This window comes from Populus nigra, chromosome 8, assembly GCF_951802175.1.
Source record: "Populus nigra chromosome 8, ddPopNigr1.1, whole genome shotgun sequence".
Lineage (NCBI taxonomy): Eukaryota > Viridiplantae > Streptophyta > Magnoliopsida > Malpighiales > Salicaceae > Populus > Populus nigra.
The window spans coordinates 19,803,917-19,826,810 of NC_084859.1; the positions used below are offsets into that span (position 1 = coordinate 19,803,917).

The following is a 22,894-nucleotide window of genomic DNA, read 5'->3' on the forward strand; positions in this document are numbered from 1 at the left end:
TAGCACCTTCTCTTTGCTACCGACCTCCATAGTATTCACTCCACTACCACCTACAGCATGTTTGGGTAGAGGGTTTGAATTCACATTAGGTGAATCCTCGAAAGTGACCCATCCAACTTTGATCAGTTGCAACACCTTCCTTTTAAAAGCAAAGCAAGCCTCAATGCTATGACCTGCGTGACCAGCATGGTATTCACAAGTCACCTCGGGGTTGTACCATGCAGGGAAAGGTGGTTGCATAGGTGGTACGGGTAGGGGAGCTATCTGCCCAATACTCAACAGCTTGGCATACAACTCTTTTAAGGTTATTGGTAAAGGTGGTAATTGTTCTTCCGATGGTCGGTTGTCCCTTCTTTGGTAATTGCTTTGGTTATTTGCTGGGAATTTTGTTTGATTGGGTTGGTTTGGGATGGAGGGTTTGGCAAAATTGATACTGGTGACTTGGGTGGTAGGTGTTTGGTAGTTTTTGCTTCTCCCTTTGTATCCACCTTCTAGGTTATTCACCTCATTTTCTTTCTTTTTCCCAATGAAACCTCTCTTCTCTATAGGTTCTGCAATTCTCCCACTTCGGATTCCTTGTTCAATCCTCTCAGCAATCCGCACCACATCATAGAAATGTTGTGCTGAACTACCCATAAGGTGTTCATAGTATGGAGCCCTAAAAGTATTAGCAAACAGTGTCACCATCTCCGTCTCTATTAGTGGAGGTTGTACATTGATAGCTTGGTCACGCCACCTTTGAGCATAAACCCTTACGGACTCTTGATTTCCTTTCTCCATGGTAATTAGACTGGTCCTATCAGGAGCAATCTCAAGATTAAACTTGTATTGCTTTAAGAAAGCATCTGCCAAGTCTGTCCACTTCTTGATCCTAATATTGTCCAGCCTCATATACCAACTAAGGGCCGATCCTGTCAGGCTATCCTGGAAGAAGTAAATTAACATTTTATCATCGTGGATAACTTCTGCCATTTTGTTATAGTAAGAACGGAGATGGGTCTTTGGGCATTCCATCCCGGTATACTTAACAAACTCTGGCACTCTGAACTTCTTTGGAATAACAATGTTAGGCACCAAACATACTTCAGCAGCCCTAACTGGGTCAAATAAATCATTTCCTTCAACTGCCCTTAGCCTCTCTTCTAGTGCAGTCCACTTATCATACCCTTCATGATTAGAGAGTTTGACGTCATGTGGGTCCTCGTTTGTTAAATCCATTGTAATAGGGATTTGGATGGGCCGAGTGGGATTAGGATGCTGCTTATTTGGTGTATTTGCCCCCACGTTTATAGGTGCGACAGGAATTTGAGCTGCTGCTGGTGCTTCATCAGGTTGAGTAGACGTTCCCTCTCCATCTCTGGCTCTCAACATTTGCTCTAACATACTGGTTAGGTGCGCCACATCATTCCGAACTCCTTCAAGTTCTCTTTGGTACTGAGCTTCTGGTTGTGGCCTTTCTTCGTTTTCCATTCTTTTTCTTTGTCGAGTGTTGTGGATTCTAGAAGGGGGACCTATGTTTCTTAATCTGCAGATGCGTGCATAGATGTATGAGAAAAATGCATGATTGAGAATGATTTGTATATTGGGTATGGATGCAACTTTCTTGTGAACGAATAATAGCCACCATCTTATAAACATAGGTTCTTGTCACATTGCTAGGAGTACTACCTTTCAAGTCGTTTGCTTGAATCATATTCACCAAGAGACAGATTTTGCATAAGGAGATGGGTCAACGCCCTTTTCATTAATGTTTGATAAGTTTATTACATTAATAAATAAAAAGGAAATACAAAATTTATTAATCCCTTTCCTCCACAAACTCTCTAGCCAAAGGTAGGAAAGCAAAACCACGGTTCTCAATCTTCCCTAGGAAGGCATCGGTTTCAGCTAGGCTTCGGCGATAGCGAATGATGTCCCCTCCCACATTCCGCGCATTAATTCTAATAATTCGAGCATGTGCAGCAGCTTCATCCATTTGCTCATCTGTCTTGGTCATCTTTTCTATGAGCAACATATTGGTTCTGTTCAAAGCAGTGTTGTTGGCGTCGATTTGATCCTTGTGTTTTTCCATTGCTGCTAGCTTCTCGTCCAAATTCTTCACCTTTTCACGTTCCTTGTCGAGCTTTGTCCTCATGACTTTTATCTCATTCTTCTTAACCGCTAATTCTGTTTCAACAACCTCAAAACCTTTCTTTTTAGTTTCTTCTTTTGCAATCACCATTAAACAGCTTTCCAACTCCATATATTTCTTGCTCAAATCCTCATACTTCCCAATCCTATCCATCAATTTGAACTGGACTTGTGCAAATTTTTCTTGGAAATATTCTGCACTTCCTTGGCAATCGTTAAAGTCAATCTCCATTGCTTCAAGTTCAGAGCAACTTTGCATCCAATCCAAACTCATCCCTCTTAGCTCATTCTCACTCCTTTCCCTAGCAATCTTCTCCTCACCCAACTTTAACTCAAGCTTTGTTATTCGCGCATCTCTAGATTGCATTTGCTCATCTAGAAATGCTCTCCTTTTATCTTCTTCTAGCATCATTTCTTCCAACATTGCCTTGTCTTTTCTGCTTTTGCTCAACTCTATCCGAAGTTTTTCCACTTGTCTTCTCAACTCCTCTTCATTATTGACCCTTTTCCTCTTAATAGGCTCTTCTATAGTTTGGGGAGATTTGACCCCTACATAAGGCATGGCTGAAGATGCTAAATCTCTCCATCTTGCATATCCTTCACTTGCACTTGGATCCTTCAAACCTTCTATCTCAACCAAAACCAGATGCTTCCAATCTTGTTTGATGATCTCCAAAACTTCTTGTGCAATGGGATCTTTGAACAAACCAAAGAATTGAGCAATTCCCATAGTCCTTGGAACAAACTGCATGCCCCCAAGTTGCCTTACCACCAGGGCAGGAGCATAACTCACATAACCTGTAATCCCTACCAATGGTACCCAACGTCTTTGTCCACAACTCATTAGGACTTTCACTGTCGTTATCCAGGGGGCTCTCCACTTAAAATCACTATTAGGCAAACCTTCTAATTTGTCAACCCAACCTTGGTTGTCTAGATCTCCCCATTCTTCTTCTTCTACTAACTTCAGGGGTCTTTGGGTGAACCACCAAAAATTATTGAAGATAGGTTTTTTTGCTTCGATATGGCTAACCATCCAGATATACAACAACTGCGTGCAACATCTCATTGCCCCTTTTCCGGTCCTCCTACAATGATTAAGCGTCAAGATGGTTTCAGCTAAAATAGCAGCCACTGGATTGATTTGTGTATTCTCAAACTCTACATAAGCAGCAGCGGCCTCCAAGCTTACTAAACCCGTCTGGCTTGGGAACAACACAAGGCCAAATATGCCCAGGGCAATCAATCTCTCTTTTTCTAATCCCAACTTCTTTTCCAGTTCAATTTCTAGCATCCTCCATTTCAGACCGGTAGCATTCTTTTCCAAAAACTTTTCCAAGTTGGAGATTCTGAGCAGTTTTGACAGTTCGGGGATGATCTTGTCAGATCTCAAAGGCAAATAAACATGATACAGATTGTTTGGAAACTCAGTCAACATCCCATATTCCTCCATAGTGGGACATAAGTCTATGCTTCCAAAAGAAAAACACCGGTAGTCTGGATCCCAAAAATGAACTATGGCTCGCACAGCTGGGCTTAAAACTTCTACCCTTGCAATTTCCATCAAACGTCCGTATTTACTAAAAAATGCATCCTTATCCACATTCTGAAAATGAGTCGTTAACTTGTTCACCTCATTCATAATGCAATTCAGGTTCTTGATTGGTGACAGTTTCTTAGCATCGCTTCTAAGGCAGTCTCCTTCAGTCAATTGTGACAGTTCAGAGTTTTTCCCATATTCTATGATGGAAAATGTAGCGATGGTGGCCATTTCGTTCACAAGTCCTGCAATTCAAAATGCTGGGGGTTAGACTTGTTTTGATGCAAAAGGTATTATGGATCATACACCCTAAGGATAGGTTCTAGTTCCTTTATGTGAGACATAGGGTAGGTTTACTACTTGGTCTCTAAACAAGGGTCTCTCGCTGTCCCAGTGATCGCCCTCTTAAAGGCAATATGGGGGTTCAGCAGATAGTGGGATGGCACATGTACCAATCACTATCAGTCTAAACACTCAGCAAAGAGTTGGGGTTTACACAAACTTAAACCTTGACTCAAGTCATAAGGCAAGCTGCTAGTCCCCCACCTAACTTAAAGTTTAATGTGTGCTCTTGACAAGATAGTAATAATATAAGTGATGCATGACTATATCATGTATGACAGAATATAAAGATGCATGCTAAAGCTTTTAAACAAAGTATCATTCATGTAAGAAAACAAAAACCAAAAACACACAGCATAAACAAACCAATTATCAAGCCTAGTCCTAAGATCCCCAGTGGAGTCGCCATCCTGTCGCACCCTCCCGAGAGCTCGACGTCGCGGCGACACTTCCTTCGTTTGCGGGGGTTGATATTGGGGTCTTTCTGTTTTGAAAAAGGGAGTCGCCACCTAGTATTATGGTCACTAGGAAACCTAACTGGTCTTTCAGAGATTCTAAGGCAAGGGACTGGTTGCGTAAAGGGAAGGTATTAGCACCCCTAGTACGCCCTACCTAAGGTAAGCTGCTTGGTGTTTGATTTGCCTTATAAATGTTATGGTGTTGATGTTCTCTAATCCCATCACTTTCCTAAGATAAGTCGGCTCTGATGAACGAAATCTAGGGTGCTTTAAAACCTATTTTTTTTGTCTTAGTATTTTATACTTTCACAACTGGTAAACCGTGGAGTAAAAAAAAAAAATTGAAATGTCCTCGATTATAATCAAGGCTTCTTTCAAGGATATGTGCAGATTTATTATTCCTAGAAAATTATTTTGGATATTTACCACTCCGGGTTTCTTTATCCAAATATTAACAGTGAATAATAACAAATTATCCCCAATAATATTTTGGATATTCGTCCTTTAAGAATTTCTTTATCCAAACATTAGTGGTGAATAATAACAAATTATCCCCAATAATATTTTGGATATTCGTCCTTTAAGGATTTCTTTATCCAAACATTTGTGGTGAATAATAGATGAATTCCCCCAAAATAAGATTTTTATATTTTTTGGAATATTGGCCAATACCCTTTGGATTTTTACAAACATGTTGTAAAATCCAGAAATGCAAGAAAAATGATTTTTGTTGTGTTTAAGAAATCCATGCGAAAACACATTTTTGAAACTTCAAATATTTGTTTTTTAGATAAAAGACGTAAAAACAATGTTAGGGTATTGGCCGTATGCATGAAAACAATACAATTTTTTTTTAATAAACATTTTTTTTTTGTTGACGAAAACCGGGTATTTTCATACCGGATTTGTATCTTTATAGTACAAAAATACAAACTTGCAGAAAATCACAGATTTTTTGAATACATATTTGAAGAAAACTTTTGAATGGGCCATACCCGGCCCAAAAGGAAAATGGGCCGAAATCAGCCCAACAACATGGGCTTACTTTCTACAGGGTTGGACTCAGCCCAGCAGCATGGGCTGGGCTGGGGTTCCAGCCCGTTACTGTACACCAGAATAGTAACCGGGGTTACTGTGCATATGCACAGTAAGTAACTAGTGAAATAGCATTTCACTGTTCAAGTGAATTATATTGCACTTGAACAGTGAAATGCAAGGAAATGGTGCATGCACAGCGACGAGAAGGAGAAACAAACCTGGTGGCAGAAGCGATGTTGAAGACGATGGCGAACACTCTCTGTGATGCTGGTGCCGGTGGAGAGGCAGCCGACGAGGTCTCCCGGTGGTTCTGACGGTGGCAGTGGCTGAGAAGCTCAATGTCAGCAACTGCTTTTCTGCAGTATTTCTTCTCCTTTATGCAGATGCACCCGCCTCTATTTGCCTTCCTCCTTTGCTTCTGTTTGGTTCTTCTTCTCTTGATCACGGGTGTTTCCTTCTGTCAGCTGTTCGCCCTCCTCAATGTACAACGGTTTCACTCAATGGTGGCACGGCGTGTGGGAGACAGATGATGAGCTTTTCTGGTTTGTCTTTGGCCAAGGAAAAGAGGGAAAGAACGGCGCTGGTTTAGGTGGGGTGAGAGGCTGAGAGTTTCGGTCAGCTGTTGTGGGGAAGAAAAAAAAATCAAAAGCCCAGGGGGAGGGGGTTGGAGCTGGCGGCCGGCGTTGGAAGTAAAGGAAGAAATCTGCAGAAATTGGGCGAAAATGCTGGTTTTTTGGCTGACTTTGGACCCGATTTTCTCCGTCCCCAGGTCTTCAACAGAGATTCTATTTATAGGTGGTGTAAGAGGGTCATATTGTCTATATTGGGGAAAATTTTCAGCCCTTGATTCGACTCGAGGAATCCAAACCGTTGGTTCAAAGTGTGCACCTCGAGCTGCCAAATTTGGCAGCTCAAGGCTGTGAACTGCCCGAGGTGGCCACTTTGAGCCACTCAACGGAGCCGTTTATAAATTTGTCGACCCGACCGGACCATTCTCCGGGATAAAGGGGTTTCAGGTGGACATGTTGGCGCATGTTTTGTCGGATTTGAAGGCCAGACGAGCCGGAAAATGCGCCTAGAAAGCAGCCACTCGGGCAGCTTTTTGAGGAAGAAAGTGAACAGTAACAGGCGACATGTCACCTGGTTTTCCCTGCTCTGTTTTCAAATCAGTCCTCCAGTTTTTAATTTCTTCAATTTGGCCCCGGATCAAATCCAATACAGCCCCTCTGATTTACGCGCCTTTTCCAAATTGGTCCCTGGTTTCGGATTTTCTCAATTAAGTCCCTAATTGGCCATTAAACTTCAATATTTATGTAATTAAGCCCCTGATTGGACTTAATAAATTCCTAAAAATTATAATATGGCCCCAGAACTTTAATTTCTTCTAATTAAAGCCCAAATTGACTTAAAAATCAATTTTTCTTGCAATCAAATCCTCTATAAATTGAAAAATAAAAATCCAATTAAGTCCATAAACATCCAAATTTGGGCTTTTCTCCTCAAAATTCAAATTTTCCTTCTCAACAGGGCTCTCATCCTTCAAGAATATACTGTCAAAAATCAAATCTTTGTATTTTTAACCTCCTTGACCAATTTTCCGACCATTTTCTGAGCGCTTCTACCTCCTGTTATTTTTCTAACCTCCTTTGGCTTTTTATTTTTATTTTTTTGTGGGGACCCAAAAATAGGTTACAACACTTATTATAAAATATATATACATGTATAAAAGATTAAGAATCAATAAAAAAAAGGCCTAGTAGTTGATCGAGTGTGGGATGAAAAGATTGTTATGCACTTAGGCACACTTCTTTTATTTTTTGAAAAGAACAAGAAAGACATTGATCTATATTCAATACGCAATCAAAGGATTTTCCCCCAACGAAGAATATATATATATATATATATATATATATATATATATATATATATATATATATATATATATATATATATATATATATATATTGCGTGATCTAGTTGTGCAGGCCCACCCATGTGTTCACTTGTTTTGTTTTTATTTTTTATATAGATTTTAAATTTTAGTCCATTCAAATAGAATGACTAAAGAATAATATGATTTTTTTATTGCATGTTATTGAAATTCTATTTTTTAATAATGTAATCATATTTTTTTATGATATCAGCAAGTTTTTTATTATTTTTTTGTTTATTTTTAATCATTACCGTTTCATCTTTTAATTTTTTTCCAAAAATATTTATAACATTATTTTTTATATCAATTTTTTTCATTTCTCAGTAATGATTTTGACTCCCAATAAAAAAAATAACCCATAATAAATAAACATTTTTTACTCCTAAAAAAATACATTACTGATGGATACTTTTTTTTGTGCTGAAGCACAGTATAATGGACTAGTTAAAACTACTAGTATTGAATATTAAATTTTTAATTAAATTTGTTTTTTAAAAATTATCATTTTAAATTCTATAAATTTCAGAATTATTAAAAACTTATATAATTATTAATTTTAAAATTTATAAAATTAATTAAGTTGTGTTTAAACTGATACAAATATCTATATTTATCTAAAAAAAAAATCTTGAATCAATTCACTAATTCAATTCAACTCTTATAAACAGAGTTGAAATGATCATGATTTTGGAGATGGCAACCTTTAGAGAAGAAAGGATAAGGCCCGAGACTCGAGGAAGGCTAGAGAGAGATGGTTTTGTATTTTTATGAAAAATAATTTATTTGCAAATAATGATTTTCTTACCTAATTTTGTCAAGCATGATGAATGTAAAGTCATCAATTATCGGTGCAATTCTTTTACCTTTTTTATATTAAGGTTACAGATCAGTGCACCCGTACTCCGCTATTCATCAATTTTTTATTTTTTAATATAAAAAAAGCATTAATGATGAATGAGTTTTTTTTGTATGGTAAAATTTTTGAATTGAAAACTGGAATGATGATGTATTTTATTTTATAAAATAAATTAATAAAATGATTAATAAAATTGTTAAGATTAAATTGAGAAGTTGATTTTTAATTTAAAAAGTAAAACATAGATACTCAACTAACGCAAATAATATTTTTATTTAATTGCATGATAATAAAAATAGATATTCATAACTTAGATAATAATTTAAATTATGAAAAAATGTATTTTTTCAGTCAAGATTCTCCGTTTCTTATTCATGTATTTTTTTTTAAATATATTTTATTATTAGAAGTGTGGTTTATTGAGTAAGAAACTAATGTAATTGAAATAAAACTCTATTGATTTCAAATAGGAAGGAAAACATGTATCTTTTTAATCAAAACTTTATTTTTTTTCCTGTTTTTTTTCCAAAACATATATTTTTTTATTATAAATATTAATTTTTAAATTAAAATTCATCACAATCTTAAAATTAAATATCAATAAAAAAAACCTTGAATTGTTAACTTATACGAGAATGTAAAAAACAAATACAAGAATAGTAAATTCAAGAAAAATCATATCAAGAATTGAAAATAGAAAATAAATATTTATTCACATTGAATGTTAATGAGAAAATATTTTAAAAACAATAGAACTTAATAGGTGTATATATAATTATTAATAGAAGTAATTTTTAATACCATGAAAAGCTATACTATTATTTGAAAACTATGAAGTAATCTAATAAATATTTAAATATCATTTTAATAATTCTATTTAAAGTGAATCTTATCATAAAATATATATAAAAAAATCAAGAATCATTAAAAAAAAAACCTTGTTGATTGAGCGTGGGATGGAAAGATTGAATACAGTCATGCAGAGATTAAAACTATATAATAGTATCTAATTCACGTAATTAGAGACAGGCGATGCTGTTAAGCATTCTAAATATCTATGTAAATGGAACACTCTAATTGTTAGCAGGTCAGTTTATTCCTGTGCAAGATAGCATCATATTCTCTCCTTGTTTTTCCCTTGTTTTGGGTCCATCTTGTGGTTGCTGCATAGATAGAGTTCATGAGGGATTTTTATGGTGTAGAGAAGGGGCATGAAGGGGAAAATAGTTTATTACATGGTTACTCTGTAAATATAGACATATAATTGTATTATATGATATTTTTAAGTTATTTAAATTATGTATAAATTCTTATTTGAATTATGTATTTTAAGGTATTTGAATATTTATATTAGTTTTTTTTTAATTTTTTTTAATTGTATTATATTATTATTTACTGCTTCATTGAAATTACCAATATATAATTAATTAAAGTTTATATTATATATTTTTGACAACTTGACTGTATTCAATGTTGAAAAAGAAAACCAACTAAATGAGCTACGACACATGTCAAAACAGAAATGCCAAGTGGATAGTTTTAAGTAAAACCAGCTGAAAGAGTAAAGAGCGGAGAAAATCAGATCAGAGGCGAATGAAAGGGGAATGGAGAGTGGAGACAATGAGCAAAAACAAAAGGCACAATCTTTGCGCTGCTGGTGATGAGTGGAGAATACAAAGTGGACTAGCGGCGTTGCTGATGTTAGTCTACTAGAGTTGAGATTCTTGAGAATTTGAGATTTTAGCACAGGGAAAGGGGAGACTTACTGATGTTAGTCTACTAGAGTTGAGATTCCTGAGAATTTGAGATTTGAGCAAAGAGAAAGGGAAGACTGGGAGTGGGAACTGTGTCTGGAGTGTTGGGGGATTCAGATATAGAGAGTTGATAATTTTTTTAAAATTAATCTGATTTTACTGAGTTTGATCAATTTTACTTGATTTTAATCGAATTTGTTAGTTTTTGAGTTTTTAGACTATATATATATATATATATATATATATATATATATATAAAATTTTATTAGTCAACTCATAAGGAGGAATGCCTCATCCAAGTTCCCATCATCTAACAGGTGATAAGGTCATGAGTGCATACAGAATACTTTATTTTTTGCCAGCTTCAAGTTGACCCCATTTCTTTTGGGCCCTTAAACAGGAAAACAACTTTTCTATCAATCCTTTTGTAATTTAAAAAATAAAACTCAGTATAATGAGCATTAATGAAAACTAAAAGTATATATCATTCACAAAGGAAACACTCTCATGTTGTTCTAAAAGAAGCGAAGCAATTGATTTTTTTGGCTTAACAAACAAAAATGCAGGAATCATATTCATGCATTGTTGTGAAAGCACTCAAGCTGGAAAAATCAATTAAGAAAAACAACTCAAACATAGATATCGAGGTCTTTGTGGACTCTAGCTTCGACTATAGACTAGTAATCTTGAACTCCAATCCAGAACCAGCCAACTTTTGTTCTGTGATCTTGTTTAAACGATCAACCATCTCAGGAGTAAGATAATTGACCCAGTCCCCAACCTCACCTCTTCTAAATAAAGTATTATTCTCGAAGTATGGGATAGACTTACCTCTCTTGTTTGCCTCGATATTCTTCAAACTATCGAGGCTGCACAGCTTGGATATGTTCCCTGTAACCCCATCCCTCTCTTCCTCCAAAGAAAAGGGACAACCCAAGAACACAGCCAGACTTTTCATCTGAGAATTGATATCTTCTTTTAAGTCCTCAAACTTAAGAAATAATACCTTCTCTGGTCTCTCCAAGCTCTCCTTCCAATACCCTAGAACATGATCAAAAAAGGGACCAAACCCTACAACTCCATTGCAAAAATCATCAAAAGCCTCCTCCAAAAGAAGTGGTCCAAGTCTCTCAGGTCTTGCTTTTGAGAGGAAATGCCAGAAGGAGATAAAGTTGTCCAAGGGATTTCTACATATATAAACAACCCGACAAGTAGAGTTCCTGATAGATTCTGGCAGTGATGGATATGGCACATGGGTTGAAAATATTCTAGGCGATGGAAATGCAGACAGCTCAGGAACTTGGTTGTTTGCATAAAGCCTATACTCAAAGAAAGGCACAAGATCATGAGGGTTGAAAGAATTCAAGGGGCTTTCTGCGGTTTGATATTTTTCACGGTTCATGATGGAAAATACCAAGGCTTTCAACCACGTCGTACCTGATTTAGGCATGGAGACAAGTATAGTGTCAGTGTTGCATGCTTGAAAGTTATTTTGAAATGAAACTACAGCATGAATCTCCTTCGGAGGGCACCAAAAGCCTTGGTAAAGATACATATAACCAGATACCCATTCTTTCTCTTTGGGAAGGGATGATATTATGTCACAGCATTGATCACTCTCTCCGGTTTCTGAAACAGTACTGTTTCTTTGAGTAATTTGAACGTCTTTCATGGAAGTTGTTCTTATCTACCTTGAGTTCGGAGTTTAGCTGCCTTTAAAGGTGTTCCTGATTAAACTATACACTGTTCAAATCCCAAAAAAAAATATCTGACGCCCATCCTCTTGCTGCTTGAGCCAGTGATCTTTTATGTACGCAAGAGACAAATAACAAGCAGACCGATCAATTTTTTTTTGGTATACTAGAAGAAAAATAAAAGCAATGACACGAACAAAATTTATCAACATCTTATCTGCCAAATTAACATCTTATCTGTCAAATTGCAATAGCAGTCCAATCAATTTTAAATCATTTTAGGCTCCGCTTGCGAAAAAACTTGGTTCGAATAATTGTTTTAAGATTGACAAAACAATTACAGCCTTAAATTAAGCTATTGCTTTTATATAATAAGTTGTCGGTCTAGTAAAAATAGCCCTCGGCAATTTCACAAGTCTCCAAATCTAAGCATGGGGTCAAGGGTAGGATTCAGGGATCCCCATCTTTGGATGCGCTCCTCAAAGTTTGGTAAAAACAGAATCCGAAGTCGGCCATCTCAGATAAGCCATCCCGAAACACAAAGCCGCCACCTATCTCCTAATTTCTTCGCCATCTAATTGATATCAGATATGACATCCCTAAACACAAAGCCGTCACCTATCTCCTAATTTCTTCAAAATCAAAGGCAAATAGATGGTGATGGGTCTCCAACATGAGGGCATCAACTTAAGGGGAGTGGCTAAAAAGCAAACTCACTCCCACACCTTGATGTGTTCAGTTAGGGTTTGCCTGAGCCTACCATTCACATTGCATGGGCTCGGGTTATGCCTGGATGACCCAACTCTTTTTTATATTTTGGATGATTCTATATTTAGTGCTAACATGATTCATCATCGCATAGAACACAATATTGTTAAAGCATATTCATGTCAGAGTTGAAGTTTTACAAGGTGAGAATCTGGACATCGACAATAAGAACAATGGTTAATTATGCATAATCATGTAACAAGCAGATTCACATTATATATAGGCTTAGTGTCCTTGTTTACCTATGATTTATGGATTCAAATAGTGTAATGACAAAACTATCCTTATCACAAAGAGTAACAAGCACAACAAGGAAAAGATGGAGTTGTCTTTTCACTAAAATGCATTTAACATTGAAGGGATAGTTAATGAGAAAATAGTCAATTATAGTTTTGGTGGGGCTGCAAGCCATGGGATGCGGACATCTGGCGCTAGGGCGGCCTTGCTTGGCACTAGATCAGACTCGTGCGCATGGCTGCAGATCCTGGCGAGATCCAAAGCTCATGAGTCTAGCGTTAGAACCAAGTTCTCTTGGGTCCCTGTCAGAAACCAAGGACTCGAGACTCATGGATCTTGTGTCAGGACCCAGTACTCTTGGGTCCTGCAACAAGACCCGGTGCTCTTGGATCCATCGTTAGGACCCAAGGTTATTGGGTCCTAAGTTTCTAAATATAATTATTTTCTTTATAAATTTTATTGTTTTTATTACAGTTGAAAGTATTAATATCAAACATATTATAATTTGTGTTCTAAAGATTTTTAGTTCAATTATAATAAAAATAATAATATTTAGAACATAAATAATTGTATTTTTGATATTAATACTTTCAATGATAAAAAAGATAATAATCTTTGTACCACAAATAATAATATTTTTGATATTAATACTTTGAACTATAATAGAAATATTAATATTTATAACACAAATAATATTATTTTTAATATTCATACCCTCAATAATAATAATAATAATAATAATATTTTTTAATTTACAATTTTATCCTTCAAATCAACTATATGGTTTTTCTTTGGTGGTAATAATATTTTATTTCAAATTTATTAATGACAATAATGATAATAAGTACAATAATTTATACTTTTACTATTCAAATGAGTCCTGCATCACGACCAAATTCACTTGAGTCATGCGACAGGATCCAATGCTCTTGGATCCTGCTTCAGGACCCAATTCGCTTGGGTTCTACGCGCAGGACCCAATGGTAATAGGTCCTGCGTCAGGACTCAATGTTCTTTGATCTTATCTCAGGACCTAAGGTAATGGATCCTGCATCAGGACCCAATTCAAATGGGTCAAGCGTTAGAAACCAAGCTTAATAGGTTGCATCAGGACCCAATAATATTAATTATAAATAAAAAAATTAATATGAAAAATAGTATTATTTGTGTTATAAATATTATTATTTTTATTATAATTAATAGTAGTAATATTAAAAACATGATCATTTGTGTTATAAATATTATTATTTTTATTATAATTAATATTATTAATAAAATAATTAATATTTTTTTAAAAAATATTATTATTTGTATTATAAATGTTTTTGATATTTTTTATAAAAATAAAAATTAAACCCGCAACATAACACGAGCATCTAGCTAATATGTATATATATAAATTAGGTTAAGAAACAAACTCTAAGCTCAACTAACTCACAAAAAGAATTTTCTTTAACCTCTCATCATTTCTTGCTAATTTTATTCATTAGCTAATTTTCTTTGTGTTTGAGTGGAGCTCATATCAACCAGATTAAATTCATTAGCTAACTTTAAAAAAATTTATTTTAAAATATACAGTATTTTGAGGAAAAAAAACTATAAATTTAAAAAAATAAGCTAATTTTATGTTACTAGCATTTTTAAATTTGTCTTTAATTTTATTATTATGCACTAATTTTATATGATTATTTGATCCTTAACATAGTAGATAAATGAAAGTTTAAACTAAGCTCACTAATCAATTTAAACAAGCCAAACTTAAAAGATAAGCTTAATTTAACAAAAGGAATTTGATCATCAAGCCTTGTACTCGTTACAAAGCCGAACATCTTCGACATTACCAGAATTATGAAATGAACTTGAATATATATTAAACCTCGAATCCTTTTCAGCCAATAAATAATTAATTAAGTATATTATGTATCTCTTTAAATTAAATTATAATAGAGATTGTATTTTAAAATGTTTTTTACTTAAAAATACATTAAAAAAATTAATTTTTTAAAATTAATTTTAATATCAAAACATCAGAACAATTTAAAATTATAAAAATATTAAAAACATAATTTTCACCGCATTTAATTTCCACCAAAACACATCCTACAGTATCAATTACTAGCGGTGATCATATTGATATCTTGCTAAAATATAGCCTCTCTCTCCTCGAGTCCAAATCGGATCTTGTAAAAAATCTGGCAAAACATTTTTTAAAACGTTGCATGTTTTGTCTTATGTACATCCATCGTCATGCACTTATATATTAATCATTTGGAGACGAGTATTATTAATTTCTACTTAAAAAACTTCTAGCGGGGTCTAGGTCTACGTACTGATGAGAAATTATCCCAAGCATGTTACACCATTAAACTTTAGCGTAAATTTATATAAATTTTAAATTTAAATAATTTTTATTTAACAGAATATATTAAAAAAATAATATAAATTATATATTAAAATATTATCTAAAAATTTAAACTTTTAATTTGAAATAATTAGTTGAAAAGTTGTACCTTAGTTCAATTATCATGCCCTTTCTTCTAGCAAGGTCTAGCTCTACTGATGAGAAATTATCCTAGCATTAAGATATATAATACAAACATGTTATATCATATAACTTTTGGAGAAGCAAGTTTAAAGATAGTATAAACTATAATATTAATTAACAGGATATAAATTTTATTGAAAATTTTATTAAACATGATTATTAGAAAATAATATAAATTATATATTAAAAACTATCTAATTGATTAAACTTTTAAATTTAGATGATTATTTAAAAAGTTGTACCTGTAGATCAATTATCACGCCCTTTCTTGCATACTTTCTTTCCAACCATCACTCAATTATTATTGATTGGAGAAATAATTCGAAACAAATAATAGTGTATTTGCCCTTTCCCATCAATTGAATGCTCTTATATGTTATTATATTACAATAATACTAAACGGAGGAGGTTGGATTACTGTGAATCTTTCAAGTTTCAACTTTACCTACTACCTTAGTTATATTCTTTTTAATCTTCCTCGATGGTGTCACCTTCGAGTTTATTCACATTTTTTTAGTCGACGGAGGGGGCTTGGATTTTTCGAGTTTCTTCTTCAATCACCTGCTCTTGCATGCCTTCTCATAATTACTTGCGTTAATTAATAGATAGATTGGTCGAGGAGAGTACTGACCAATACCGAATGAGGCAGGCTCCTATTCACATGGAATGTACGTCTAGTTGAAGAACTTATATAAAAATGATTAAAATAGATAGAATTATTAAGTAAAATGGAATGAATATAAGCTTCATGTATTTAGAATATTAAATATTAATAAATAAGAAAAGAGAAACTCAAATACTTTGTATGTTTTTATATATTATCTCAATGGATTTACTATCAAGCAGCGCTTGATGTTACAATAATCACAACAAATACAGCTAGCTGAGATCAATATTAATTCGAGTTTTATTTATATATAATTGTAGAAATGAAACATTGACAAATCTAAAATAAATTCAACCTAATTATACCTCAACTCTTTCAGAGCCCTTGGTCTCTACTTCAAGGCATTATTAATCTCAACTCAGGTTCATGCGTTTTACAAAACGTTCATAAAAATGTAAAAGAAGTCGTGATTCATGTGAAACTCACTTCTGAGATCTGTTCCTTACAATCAAGGGATTTGAACACATTTCACACATTTTGTTTGATTGATTTGAACGCTTGAACCTCCTCCAATGGGCATTGCAATAGGGGACCATATAGCCTGTGGGTAATATTCTTAATTTCGTCTGTCATAGCCGTGGCCCATAGCCATGAGAATCTGCACCCACTTCTTTTTTTGTTCATGCAATATACGGCATTGATTTCTGAACTGTTTACATGGGACTTGTTAGCTTTCCGTGTTTTGGGACCGCCATGTTCTTTTATAACATTGCGTGTCTAAAATGGTGTTCCGACTGAACAACAATCTACAACCAAACACTTTTTTTTTTATCACTTCAGTGTACGTTTTATCATTATTGTTGTTGTTCACAATTATTATTATTATTATTATTATTATTACACCTACCATAGACACTATTATTATTATTATTATTATTATAGTTACCACTATTATTATCTTTATTTTTATTAATTTAATAATTATTATTATTATAACCACCATCATCATTAATATCTTTATCATTACTGATTTAATTATTATTATTATTATTATTATTATTATTATTATTATTATTATTATTATTATAACTGACATTATTATTATCTTCATAATCATAGGTCGTACGTATCCAGAACATTATGAAAGAGTGTGATTCCTTTTGATCTCCTTCAAAATCAAAATTGATATTTTAATTAAGATATTACCTCTCCAGAAATTCCATATTTCTACTTTCTAGGAATCATGCAACCAAAATACCCCTTATTAGATAAAAATTAAATTGAAAACAATTAAAAAAAACAATCCATTTAAATGATAATTTCATATAAATTCTCTAAGACTGATGGAGGAAAACAAGACGAAACCAGGACTGCCAGTATGTCCTCTTCTGGTGGGAGCCTAATAGTTGCAACGAGAGCATTTGCTTTTCATATTTGCCATCAGATCACTATCAATGCATTCGGCGCAAGTCATGAGTGTTTATTGCGTAGGTTTTAAAAATATATTTTATTTAAAAAGATATTAAATTAACTTTTTTTTTTAATTTTTTTTAATTTTAATGTGTTGATGTTAAAGATAAAAAATAATTTAAATTTTTTTTAATGCATTCTTAAATAAAAAATATTTTTAAAAAGTAACGTGCACCAAAATATATCAAAAACTTTAATCAAAGCAACCATTGTCGCACATGTATGGTGTCGCGACAATTATCCCCCTAGATCGGAATTGTCAGGAATGATATAAGTAAAAAGAACAAGGAATTCTTGTCCTTTATTAGTAGAAGAGAAAAAAAAAACGAGTCGCCACCTAATATTTTGGTTACTAGAAACCCTAATTAGTCTCAGAGTTCGAGTAAAGAAATTGATTGTGTTAAGAAGATGTATTAACACTCCTAATATATCTTACCTGAAGTAAGTTGCATCACTTATTTTTCTGATATAAATTAAAAAATATTGTGTTTTCTAATTGTTGTTCTATTTAAGGTTTAAGAAAATTCATCTTTTGTAAGAGAATCTTTATCTTATTAGGTTAAAAACTTAATTTTATCAAGTTAAAAACCTAACCGTTCTAATATCAATATAAAAATTAAAAAAAAAACTATCTTTTTATTAATACCATGGATACGTTTTACATATAAGTTCATAATCTCGTTTACTAATAGAAAACACAATAATTGTTTTTTAGTGTTTTTGAATTAAATATCAGGAATACAACTTATTTATAATTTTGTAATCCCAAATACTAACAAAAAACAAAATAATTTTTTTTAGTGTTTTTAAATTTAATATTTGGAATACGTTTTACATATAAGTTTGTAATCTCAGATATTAACAAAAAACAAAACAAATTTTTTAGTATTTTTAAATTTAATATCGGGAATACGTCTTACATATAAGTTTGTAATCCTACATATTAAAAAGAAAAAAATAGTTTTTTTGTTATTTTTAAAATGCAGGTGAAGTTTTCATAACTTTAATAAACTAGTTATTAAATCTAAAAAATACATGCAAAATAAAAGGACTATATTTTGTGATTTTTTAACATGATTAAATATACAAATACAATCTATTTTTTTGAGAGATGTATGCAACACACACAAAAAAAAACATATATATATATATATATATATATATATATATATATATATATATATATATGGGGGTTATTTTTTTTTCTTGTATTTTTGAAAGGCCATGTTTGGTGAGAATCATTTTTTTAAAAATAAAATTACCCAAAATAAGCTTAAGGGATATTTTCCAAACATACCCTTAAACAAAAAAAAAAAATAAATCAAACAGGGTATAAAAGACTGACCTAGTTTTTACTCGACCGAGTTGACTCAACTAAGTTGACATGAAAACAAGCCAAAACCAAAATAAATCTAGCATAAAAAAACATAAAAACTCAAAAATCTCTTAAACAAAACCGATCAAAACAAAATAAAATAAAGAACACCAATGTTCATATTAGAAATCAGACCAGATTTGGTCAAAAAAAAATGCATACATATTAGAAATCATGCAAAAATCAATAATCTAGCATCACATCACTTTCATTTTCATTTAAATATCATGATTTTGTCAAAATGAGTTTCAGTTTAAAATTAAAACTCTAGAATTAAAAACCATTTAAAACATGTTATTGATGATAAATAACACCAGATTATTGATTAATCATACTAAAAAAAAGGTTTATGTGTAAACAAATGGACAAAAAATGATTCAAAACAAACAAAACACATTATCAAAACATGTTTTTCTAGTTCCAACAAAACACATTATCAAAACCAAGCAACTTGAATCAAAATAACTAACAAAAAAATAACACATCATCATAAATATGCATCAAATTTCATCATCCAAAACTGCAAATTTAAAACATGCATAAACTAAACCATAAAAATATTATAACCTTGTTGCCATCTTTGATTAAATTTCAAATTAAGGCAATCATCATCATTTCAATACATTCAAAACATTGCATTTAAATAATAAAAATCAATCCAGCAAACCTCATAGACTTCACTTTCAAAGCTTACAAGAATATACCTTCAAAGCTTGAAATCTTTAAAAAGAAATAGATTTATAATGTTGCCTTTCTTTCTTCTTATCTCCAAACCCAACAACAATAAAATAAATCTTTTATTGCGAGACTATGAACTTGATTTTGGATCTTATAAGCCTTCCCAATTTCTTCCCTTTTCTTTTTTATCTCTTTTTTTTCCTTTTTTCTACCCCTCTCTACCCTCTCTTTTGGTGATTTTTCTTGTTTTTTTATAGTCTCCTATGATAGGTGGTTGTGAAATCATTTGTGAATTTTAGGGTGGTTTTTCAAAACTAGGTTATAGAGGATACTTTTTTCCAATCTATTAGGAGATTATTTTTTTTCTTTCTTCCTTTTTGTTTTCCTTATCTCTTGATGCCTAACAAACCATAGAGAGCTTCTAGAAAGGGTTAAGAACTTAGTAGCTGAAGCTTGATAAAAAATGACAGATTAGAGGTACATATTCTATGAATTAATCATTGACAATAAAAAGTTGTTGGAGTAAAACAAACCATAGAATTATAAAGGAAGTGTTATTCTCCAACTAGGATCAAACCACACTTTGTTTGGTGGTCTGTAGCTTCCTTACCATTAATTCAAAGTTGGAGGCAACACTGTTGAATTTCTCTAAAACAATCAAGGCTGACTCGGAAAAAGAATTTGATGACTTCCATGTGGCAAGTGAGGTATAAACATCGAGTAAATGTGGCACAACCTTGTAGAAGGGAACCCCCATCCCCTGTATTTCCCCTTTATCGCATGGTGGTGTTTGGAGACGTTGGATAGTTGGAAACACCACATTCATTTATCTGAAGATGTCTACTCGATTAGCAAATATTGCTAAAGGAGAAGATACACAGTGGCTGAATGACATGTCGTCTAGGCTAAACCCTACAAATTAGGGTTTTTAATTTGGGATTTAACAAATTTCAATTTAATCCCTAATCGTCTAATTTATTTTAATTTTACTCATAATTTCTTTCTGAACTCCTAATTTAATGCAATTTCACCCCTGTCAAACTTAATTGACAACTCTAAATTTGAGCGCCTTTTACAATTTTGTTTTTAGTTTTTAATTTGTTCAACTAGACACCTAGATGACTATCAAACTTTTAATTTTTTTTAATTTGACCCATAATTTCATCAATTTCAATCTTTAAAGTCATGTGTTTTTTGCAAGTTGGTCCATGGTCATGAAATTATTTAATTAGACCCTCAATCAGCCTTTAAACTTTAAATTTCTTTTAATTAAGCCTTGATTGCAATAATTTGCTTCCTCCAAGCTTCGATTAAGTCCCTAATCTTTCAATCATTGCAAATTGACCTTGATTGAATCTTTAAAACCCATTAGAAGTTTAATTAAGTCCTTGAATTTATTCAATTCATCTAATTTTAGCCAAATTTACTTTTAAACTCAATTTTCTTTAATTAAATTATTAATTAAATCAATTAAACCCATAAAAAATTTGATTAAGACTTTAGACTTAACTAATTCTTTTAATTGTAGTTAATTAGGATTTCAAACTTAAACTTTTGCTTCAAATCAAGTTTTTCCTCAACCTATCTTATCAAAAAGTCCTAATCTAGCTATTCTTCCAGCTTATTGATGTTCTGCAATTTAAAGCTTATTTTCTTGTGTCCCAAAAATGTTTTTGAATTTAAAATATTAATTTTTTAAAAAATAAAATAAGGAAAAATACACATAATATTAGGGTGAAAAAATAGGTTATGACAACTATAACAAAGGGAAATAAGTCAAATGGAAATGAAATGCATGAATGAACTTTATATTTCTAGCAATTAAGGTATAATAATGGGAATTATAGAGGGATAATAAGTTTATTAATACTAATAGTTTTTTTAGGTGTGGACCAAGACGGCTAGAATTTGAAGTAATTTCGACTTGGATACCACCTGCGGTAAGCATGTTAAAGTGGAATGTGGATGGCAAACCAAGTCCTTATAGCATGGTGGAGTTTTAAAAGATTATGAAGGAAATTTTCTATGTGTCTTCTCTTGTTCTACATGTATAAAAGAATCAAATGCGGTTGAGGTTTTGGCAATTAGAAAAGCTCTTCAAGTACGTATTGATTGTTCCTATGCACTTATTAAAAATTGGATTGCAGAGTTTGATATTGGATTGTATAGTGAGTTTGATTCATATAATGTCACTACATGGATTAAGAGTCACAATATCATGAGACCATGACGATTACTAGGTGGATTCGTTGACATTTTAAATTCTTGTAGTATCCTTTTTACTATGAACGTTACTCATATTCTTAGAAAGAGGAATCATGTCGCAAATCATTTGGCAAAGTAATCAGGAGTTCATTGAGAAGCAGATTTGTTTTCTTGGTTTCATTTTGTTTTAATTTCAAATTTTGGTTTTTGTTATGGCTTTAATTATGTGTTAAAAGGACATTGTTTTGTTTACTCCTGTTTGATTTTTAAAGTACCTATTTCTTTCTTTGTTTCTCTCTCTCTAGCAATTTTCTTCTCGCTAGTTATATATGAGATCTTAATGAAGGTATTGTGTTTTATAAAAAAAATTAATTTTTTCAGGTAATGAGACAAAATTGGACTGATTTTTTTATTTGCTATTAATTATCTATGGTATTAGTTTTTTTTTTGGTCAAAACTTCAAAAACCCCAAAAATAAACTTATTTAGTTTGGTTTTTTATTAAAAAAAAATGAAATTAGCCAGCAAATGTAAAAAAAATAAAAATAAGGAAAACATAATTTTAGAAATTAAGACAATGATTCCCTATTAAAAGTTATTACTATCATGTCCTAAAATAAGAGAAAGGTGTATGCTTCTCAGTTTTTTTGTTTAATGGATTTATAAAGAATTTTTTAATTTTATATATACGCACACACACATGAGGTTGATTAACGTAGTTTTTTTTAAATGCGTTCTTACAGTGTCATATTTTTTTTTTTTCTGTGAAGACACTTGGTATATTTAAAGATATATCATTATAAGGTGATATTGATAACTATAATAATTGATGGAAATAATATAATGATAAGCTTATATTTTTAATTAAATGTAATCATATCAAGTTGTTTTAGATAAACACAATCATTATGAATAGATAATGATAAATTTTGTAGAGATGACAACCAATGATAGAGTTCGTATAAAACCCAATAGGTTTTTGGGAATAAAAGAAATATGCTTCTTCGAAAAGCATTTCTCTTTATTATTATTTTTAAATGCAGATATATAGAAATATCAAAATCACTTTGGTGTGATCCATTAATTATGATTTTTTCTCCCAGCTTTAAATTATTTCTCTCCTCGAAATAGATTCATTGAACAAACAAGTCAAATCTATCATCTTAACAGACAGGAAATTAATGAACTGATCTTCACTTCGAGAAATGATCCAAGCTCGACAGAAAGTAGAGACATGGTAATTATTTTGATTGCCATTTCTAATT

At 32.3% G+C, this 22,894-nt stretch overlaps 2 protein-coding genes across 2 annotated transcripts; both read right to left on the reverse strand.

Annotated features, from left to right (window-relative positions):
- Positions 1 to 35: 35 nt before the first annotated feature.
- LOC133702007 (uncharacterized) lies at positions 36 to 1,638 on the reverse strand. Its single transcript, XM_062126191.1, has 2 exons — positions 136 to 1,638; positions 36 to 50 (listed from the first exon to the last, which is right to left on the reverse strand). Exons 1-2 carry the CDS (start codon positions 1,636 to 1,638, stop codon positions 36 to 38), a joined length of 1,518 nt encoding a protein of 505 aa, XP_061982175.1.
- Positions 1,639 to 10,521: 8,883 nt separating this feature from the next.
- On the reverse strand, positions 10,522 to 11,789 carry LOC133700532 (cytosolic sulfotransferase 15-like). Its single transcript, XM_062124094.1, has one exon. The coding sequence runs from the start codon at positions 11,721 to 11,723 to the stop codon at positions 10,722 to 10,724; it is 1,002 nt and encodes a 333-aa protein (XP_061980078.1). The 5' UTR covers positions 11,724 to 11,789; the 3' UTR covers positions 10,522 to 10,721.
- Between the last annotated feature and the right edge of the window lie 11,105 nt (positions 11,790 to 22,894).